This window comes from Capricornis sumatraensis, chromosome 20 (assembly GCF_032405125.1).
Source record: "Capricornis sumatraensis isolate serow.1 chromosome 20, serow.2, whole genome shotgun sequence".
NCBI classification, from domain to species: Eukaryota; Metazoa; Chordata; class Mammalia; order Artiodactyla; family Bovidae; genus Capricornis; species Capricornis sumatraensis.
The window spans coordinates 30189799-30198096 of record NC_091088.1 but is presented as its reverse complement, the minus strand read 5'-3'; the positions used below and the strand labels follow the sequence as shown (position 1 = coordinate 30198096).

At 49.5% G+C, this 8298-nt stretch overlaps 1 protein-coding gene across 3 annotated transcripts in view; it reads left to right on the top strand.

The window, feature by feature from the left end:
* Positions 1 to 857: 857 nt before the first annotated feature.
* The window catches only part of GNAO1 (G protein subunit alpha o1), a 176513-nt gene continuing 169072 nt past the window's right edge, over positions 858 to 8298 (top strand). For all 3 annotated transcript variants that reach the window (XM_068993421.1, XM_068993422.1, XM_068993420.1), the window contains exons 1-2: positions 858 to 975; positions 1210 to 1252. In XM_068993421.1, the coding sequence (XP_068849522.1) occupies positions 858 to 975; positions 1210 to 1252 (161 nt within the window). The remainder of the gene's footprint in view (positions 976 to 1209; positions 1253 to 8298) is intronic.

Below are 8298 nucleotides of genomic sequence, written 5' to 3'. Positions count from 1 at the left end.
TGACGTCAGCAGGCGGCTGGCGGTGCGGGGTGCGCAGAGCCGCTGGCGCACTCGCGCGCTGCGCTCGCCTGTTCCCCCCTCCCGGCCTGTGCGCGCGCGCTCGCTCGCTCGCTCGCTCTCCCTTCATTTTTTTCTCCCCTCCCTCCCAGCCTCTCTCCTCTCTCTCCCCCTCGAGCTCCCGGCTGCCCGCGGCTCCCTCTCGCTCTCCCTCTCTCTCCGGTAGGCTCCGTCGAGCGATGCGAGCTCTGGGAGACAGCGACGCCGCCTCCCGCTAGAGACCTGCCCCCCGGCCCGGCCCCTTGCCCAGCCCTGCCCAGCGCGCGGGGGTCGGCGAAGGCGCCGCGGACGCACCAACGGCGGAGGATCCGCGATGCAAATGCACTAGCGGCACCCCCTAACTCACTCCCTCCACACCCCGCGCCGCCTCCTCCTCCAGCAGCAGCGGTAGAAGGACCCACCCTGCCCCCCCACCCCACCCTCCGCCGACTCCGGCTCCTGCCTCGACTATTATTTTATTTATTTTGGGTCGTGCACAAGCCTCAGTGCCTGCAGCCCGCGCCTCCTCGGACCGCGGGCGCCTCCTCCCTCGGTTCCGGAGCCCCAGACCCCGGCCACCTTCGCCTCGACACCCCCAGAGCCCCGCCAGCTGCCGCGAGTCTCCGCGGCTGGGAGCTTGTTAGAGGCTGTCTTTTTGGGGGGTTCTGGTTTCTCGACATTTTTGTTTTCAGCCAAGGGGAGGCTATCGTGATTTTTCCCCCTTTGAGCCCAGGTTCTGCTCTTTGGGGGGGTGGGGGGCGCGCCGAGCCGGGGAGCCGTGCCAGCCGAGTCGTGCGGGCTGTGGCAGGGAAGGGGCCACCATGGGATGTACTCTGAGCGCAGAGGAGCGAGCCGCCCTCGAGCGGAGCAAGGCGATTGAGAAAAACCTCAAAGAGGATGGCATCAGCGCCGCTAAAGACGTGAAATTACTCCTGCTGGGTAAGGACCGGGGCTGCCACCCCCATCCCTCGACCCCGGCCACTCTGCACCCCCCAACCAGTCCCCCGACCCCGCTCGCTCCTGGGGAGACCTGGCCCGCGAGTTGGCACCACGATGTGCCCACGATCGCCCACTCTTTAGCATGTCTTACCCCTTCCCCCTGCAGCGCCCCCCCCCCCCCCGTTCCCCTAAGCTGACACTCACCAATTTCCCCCCCGCTGTCTGTCCCAACAGGGGCTGGAGAATCAGGAAAAAGCACCATTGTGAAGCAGATGAAGTAAGTCCCTGTGGTATTGGGATTTGTACTTTTATTAAGCGTAATTTTTAAAATGAATTTTATTACCTTGTTCACTTCACATCACTCTCCAGGCCCGGTTTTTAATTCGTATACACACACACACACACACACACACACACACACGCCCCTGAATTTGACTCCCCTCTCCCAGGCCCTGCGTTGGTTCTGGGTCCTCCACCCCAGCTGCCGGGGTGGGTGTTTTTTTTTTTTCTCCCCAAGGGGGTGGAGGGAAGGGGAGCGCCTGTAGTTGTATGAATGACAATGTCCGCCATATTGATCAGAACATCACATTATTGGCATGATTATGGTCATTACTCTTGTTTGTGGGATGTTTCCTGTGTATCGCTGCCTCCATTTCTGTTTCTGTGTCTCTGTTTCATTCTGCATATCTCTCTCTCCTTCTTCCACCCCCCTCCGCCCACTCTACATCCATAATCCCATTTACCCCTGCTCTTCTCCTGGGGCAGTGATTTTTGAACTTGGCAAAAACATGGAGGGGACCCAGCCCTAGGCTGGGGTGGAGTATCAGGTGTCTGCTGTTCATGGATTTGGTGCTGAATTAGAGGCTGTGGTTTCTGCCCCCTCCCCTCAAAAAGACGAAGGTTGGGGGAAGGGGCGTGTGGTAGGGGCAGGGGTGGACTTCCAATCGAATGAGACTGGCACAGATGTATCCAAGGTAGAGGTGGAAGATAGGACGCTGGATGTGAGGTTAAATGCCCGCCCCTTGCTGCCCCTTCCTTCTCCCCCACCTTCCCAGCCTTTGCTCTCCTGACACTGGCAGTTTTCGTTCACTCTCTGGCCTTCACTCTCTGGCCTTTATCAATGTAGTTATTTACACTCTGCATAGGCTGTGTTCCATGTAATCTACCCACAATGCGGATTTCAGGCCCCACTTGCCACACCACCCCCTTCTGCCTTAGATATCAGTTTCCCCTCCTAATTAACTGGAGGTGGATTTGAGTGATGGTTGAAAATTAAAACAAAATGGGATATTCCTTCCCTTTCACACTTGCTCAGTAAGGAGCCTCGCCCCTCCTTGCTATACTCCCAGGCTTCTTGCCCCATCCACTCCTGGTTAGCAATTCCTGGTGAGCCCACAGGCAGCTTTGCTTGGGGAGGGGTGTCTTTAGGAAAAGGGAGTGAGCCTCGGGCCTCCTGGCCCTGCTGCTTCCGTTGTCTTGTCAGTTCGGGACGGAGGAGTTCGTTAAGACCGTTTAGCGAAGATTCCACGTCGCTTTGCTGTGACACCTTCGTGCACACACAGCTCCTAATTAGGGGTTGCTGTGCAGTAAACAAAAATGATTATTTTTCAACTTGACAGAATAGCCGAAGTAATTGCATCCCGTAGGAAAATAATGGAAAATAAAAACCCCTTTCGCAGAAAGGTGGGTGGGAGACAGAGACGAAGCATGCTTGCGATTTCAAAACCAATATGCAAAAAATCTTGCATGTGTAACAGGCATGACAAGCGGGTTCTCGGAGGCGCCATGATGGTAGGGAGTAGCGACTCGGAGACAATTTCTCCCGTCGGCTTGACATGTTCTTATTTTTGTTCTAGAGCTCCCTGGGGCTTTCTTTGCAGAGGCCCCTCGGCTTGCCGCACCCCACTGAGCTACGGGTAATTTGGCCTGGGGCTTCTCTGGAGCTTGTGCAACCCAAATGGATGGGGAGGCGGGGCCTGGGGAATTGCACTTTGCAACAAGGTGCATATTGCATCTGCCAGGAGCTCTTGCAGGTCGGTAAATGCAAGCAGCACCACCCCTTTCTCCCAGCGGGGGACGTTTCAAAACTTCAGAACTCTGTAATCTGCAGTGGCCGACTTGAAGCCGGGTAGAAGCCCCAGCCACCGGAGCGGGCTGAGGTTTCAGGCGCTCCGAGTGGTGGACAGCGCCCAGCCGAGGCCGGAAAAGTCGATGAGGCTCAGCTCGGTGGCGCTCGGCTCGGCTCGGCGGAGCCTGGGCGCGGGGCTCGGAGGGACTCGGCAGTGTTCGGAACCGAGCCGGGGCCCCGGCGGAGAGAGCCGAGCTTCTTCGACGAGGGGACCGAAGGCTTTCGGAAACACTCGGGTGAAGGGAGAGGGGATAAAATGACGGGTGGGCTCCAGTCTGGAAATTAACTTTGCATCTGCCAAAGCAACTCCTTACCTGCTTTTCCTGAACAAGCCCCATAAACTAGGCTGATTTAATAAGAAGTGTAAAAATATATACCGACTTCCCTGAAGGGTACCTTTCCTTTTTTATTCAAAGAGAGCCACGCTTTCCAAGGAGATAGGTGTGCCATTTTAGAATGAAAATTCCTAATTGTGTAATGAAGGCTGTATTTAGACTTACCTGGAAAAGTCTTCAGGGACTTATAGTTGGTTACACGAGAGAAAAACAATTTTTAAAAAATCAAGCGTTAGATGTTTCGGATGGTTAAATCAGACCACCTGGCACTGTTTCTCTTTTCCCTGCACTCCCCCGATCCCCCCCACGGCCCCCCCCATCATCCCACAGGACGCCTTTTTGGAGAAAGATCAGGCAAAGTTGAGATTTTTGTAGGTAAAACTGTGAGTATATTTTCTAAAATACATCAGTTCTGTCTAGAAAGTGAGCAGAGTTTACTCACAAAGGGTCAGTCAGAAAGATTTCTGGCCCACGTAAATTTTGCAGCTAGGATCCCTATGCCGTGTCCTGCTGAAGCATTCATGAATGGCTGCTCTTCCTATGAGCCCTCCAGCTCGGCTTGAAATAAATCAGATCAGGGCCTTGTGCCAAGCTGGATGCAGAACTTGTTTTATTAACCACAAAATGTGGGATTGGTGTCACTGTATCCTAGTGACAAATTCCTGTGAGTCCTCCCTCGAAGAGGTGATTTTCCAGATCACCACTTGGCTGAGCATCAGTTGAGTCAGGAGAACTGTACTGTTTTCTGGGTGGGGCTGGCCCTGAAAATCTAGGTGGCGTTTACAGAATGCAATTTTGGACTTGCCTGGGCAACACAATGGGTGACCAACCTATCAGACCATACTTAGGAGTTAATCAGGATGCTGTTTTATTTCACCTGGGCAAATGCAGTTAGCGCGTTCTCTGTGGGTGATGTCCTGTGAGAACCTGATAACTTCCTAACAGGGACTAGGGTCTAATGGCTCAGCCTTTTGCATTGAGAAGAAGACTGTTGATAGGGAAACATCTCTAGATCCTTTGAAGTCAGCATTTCCAAAAGAGTAAAGAGCCACTCTGTTCAGCCTACCTTCTTATCTATCTTATGGCATGCTGATTATAAGAAGGACGAGACTTCCATGTATACCCCTGCTAACTGAAATTGTATGGAAAAGCCTGGCTGGCAGATGCTGCTTAGAACAAAGTGTTAACACCCATATCAGCTTAGGATATCAGTGCAGGGAGACTGATCTTTGAAATTCTTTTGCCTGACATTTTGCAGTGGGAAATGTGCATCCACCAAGAGATGCCACAGGTTAGATTGTCATTGAAAACCCTGATCCCTAATACTTTCTTAAAATTTGCATTTGAACATAGCTTGCTAGGTTTTATTCCCCCCGCCTCCCCTTTCATGAGTGGGCTTCTCTGATAACTCGGCGGGTAAAGAATCCACCTGCAATGCAAGAGACCCAGGTTTGATTCCTAGATCAGGAAGATCCCCTGGAGAAGGGATAGGCTACCCACTCCAGTATTCTTGAGCTTGTCTGGTGACTCAGATGATAAAGAATCTGCTTGCATTGTGGGAGACCTGGGTTTGATCCCTGGGTTGGGAAGATCCCCTGGAGAAGGGCATAGCAATTCACTCCAGTATTCTTGCCTGGAGAATCCCTGTGGACAGAGGAGCCTGGCGGGCAATAGTCCATGGGGTCACAAAGAGTCAAACATGACTGAGAGACTTAAGCACAGCAGAACACATGTGATTGTGAACTAGTGTTTGGTAGTTTTCTGTCAGATAATCCAGAACATTTCTGTACTGAGAAATAAGCAGTGATCATTGAGACAGCAAAATACAATTTTACACATACCATGAGTAATCAGTGACTTTTTTGTGTGCAGCATTTTAAATAATTTTGCCTGTTAGGAGGTCATGACCTCACCTGTGATACAGCCTCGTCATTTTTGCAGTCAGGGGACTTTTATTGAGACTAATCAAAGTTTTAACAATAAGTGTTAACTTTAGTTAATCACCAAACCCTCCCAAAGAACTCTCTCAGGGCATTATATGTGGAATCAACATAATCCCTTTAAGCAACTTCCCATTCTGAACAAATAGTGACAACTACTTGGACTGTCTACCTGATGAAAATGTGAAATGAACCGTGAAGTAGCTGTGGGCACCACAGTTCGTCCTCATTTGAGGTGTTGAGTTTTCTCTGATGTCCTGTTTGGGCTATCTCTTGTCTCTAGAGCATTTAGTGAATTTTTAGGGAGCTAGAGAGTCCGAAGGTGGCAATGAGGCATGGCTTGCTAGCTGGTAAGCTTTATGTAGATGGATGCGGTAAAGTGGAACACTTTGGATGTGTGTTCTTTTCCAAGGTGCTTGCTCAGTGCCATTAGTAAATCACGACTTATGGATTTGCCTGGTAAAGATGTCATTGCTCATACAAATAGCCCTGCCCTTACAGTAGGAAGCGATCCTGAGGACAGACCCTACCAGACAGGGAAGGGGATTTTAAGATTGCCGAAAGCTGGTAGTTTCCTTCTACCAGCTGACTCTGACTTTGTGATTCGGGTGTGGATTGTTTGGCTTGGGTTCAGGGCAAGCCTGTGTTCATTCAACACACTGCTGTTTGGCACCTGCTAAGTGGCAGGCGTGAGTGGAGATGAGTAGTAACTTGGAACCATCGGTAAAAGTACAGTGGTCTGGAAGGGCGTTTCCTGCACATCCCCAACGGGTCCCATGTTGAGGCAGCATTCCCCTGAGAGCTGCTCTTCTAGATCTGTGAACTTGTTTCTGCAATCATCTCTTTGGCTGCTCTGCTCGCCCTCCCCTTCCTCCTGTCTCCATGTTTATCCAAATGGATGCACCTTGCTCTCTGGAGACATTGTGAGCGCAAACAGAATGTCAGATCAAGTAGCAGAAGCATTCTCTTTGGCTGATGGATGGTGCTCTCTTCCTCCTTACTGTTCACTGAGCTGTAAACACCAGCAGACCTTCCTGCCAGAAGAGTAGCCCACAGTCCACCTGATCTCCTCAGGAATCAGCTGTGGAATTCTTGAACCTCTGTCACCTGTCGGATTCTGAAATTGAACCCATGTGCTTATTGAAAGGGTGTTGCCGATGAGATTAAATGGATGAAACTTCATACAAGATTGACAAGACTCCAGAGAAATCCAGAATTTCTAGTCTCTATTGTAGGGCTAGATTAGGTTTATAGTGCCCAGAGTTAGAGGACATTTTTTTTTTTTTTAAGTGCTTGGAGCTCCCCAGATTATATTGTGCATCTTAGCCACACCTGCTAAGGACAGGTTCATTTACATTTTTCTGCAGCTCACAGGGCCTGTTAACACTGGAGATTTAATATGAGCAGAGGAAGGTCTTATTTTTCTGATGTATGTTCCATCCATCTAATTCAGGGACTTGGTTTCCTCTCTCCAGGTGTCTTCAATCTCACATTCCTTAGAAATCTAGACAGACCATGATCACAAGAGCACATTTCAATCCAAAAGACAGTAGACAAACTGCTGAGATGATTTCAAACTGAAAAAAAAAATTTTTTTTGAAAGGATTACTCCAGAGTTTGACACTAGCAAAGAACAAATTTTGATTTTGAAAAAAAATTTTTTTAATTTTTGAATATATTTAAACACGTACTACATGGATTTTAAAATGACTAGCAGATGCTGTATGAAGAGCACTTCACCTCACTTTATTGATTGCATTGCCATAAAAAGCTTTAAAGTGCTCAAACTCCATTCTAAGAATTTATTCCAACCAGTATCACATTCTTATTTTATTTTGTGTCTCTCATTCATGCACAATAGTGGATAGGAAAGAAATCTCTTGAGAAATGGCAGGAGGAAGGAGCAGTGGCCTTCTACAGGTTCAAAGAGATAGGTAAGGTTCCTGTTGAGAAAAGTGGTTTAGCTTGTTTTTAAAACCGAGAGGTGGTTAGCAGCTTGGACTCTGTAACCAGGCTGCTTGACTTCATATCTTGACTCTACCACTCACTAGATGCCTGCTCTTAAACTTCAGTTTTTGTGCCCCAGTTTTCTTCCATGTGAAATGGGGTAGACAGTAAAAATAACTAACAGGGTTGTAAGCATTAAGGGATGTAATATATGAAATGCCCTTATAACAGTTTTCGAGCAATCATTTTACAAATGTCAGCTACAGTTTTGATTCCTTTGATTGATGAGTGGGTGTTTCCTTCCCATATGGAATTCTCCAGGATGTGGGGCCATAGCTTGCCGGAGAGCCAGAACAGGGGTGCTGTGGTTCATGCTCAGGCCTTTTTCCCCTTGCCTGCTCTGCAGCGTCAGTTATATAACTAACTGTGTTGTCATAAGTGATGTGACATTTTTGAGGCCGCAGCTGCTTCAGCCCAGGAGGCTGGAGTGATGTTACAGGGAGTGGGAGAGAGCACTGAACCAGGAGTCGAGACAAATCGCCCTGCTCCTGCCTCTCTGGGGGCCCCGTTTTGTCGAGTAGTTGGCCCAGTGCTGCCCCAAGCTCCTTTTCTGTTCTAAGTGGTCGAGGAAACTGGGAATTACCTTTAAGTTCAGGGTCTTGAGGTCTTTGATGCAAGGTTCTAAACATAGAAGAATCAATTCTGGCTCCCTCCTGAGTAGGGGTTGGGGGTACCCATGAAAGCTCTCTTAAGGCCAAGATAATTGCAGAATAGCAACCTCAACCGCAAAGCTTTGTCAGCCAGGAAAGTCAGAGTCCTGAAAGGCATTTAGAGAAAACCACCTCTAACCAAACTTTTCATGCAGACATGCTTCTCAAACCAAAGAGGAGGATCTGAAAGTATCCTGTGATTGAAAAACAAGATGTTTCTGGGAGGAGGAACCCAGTGACATGTCAGAGGAAGAAGTGGTTTG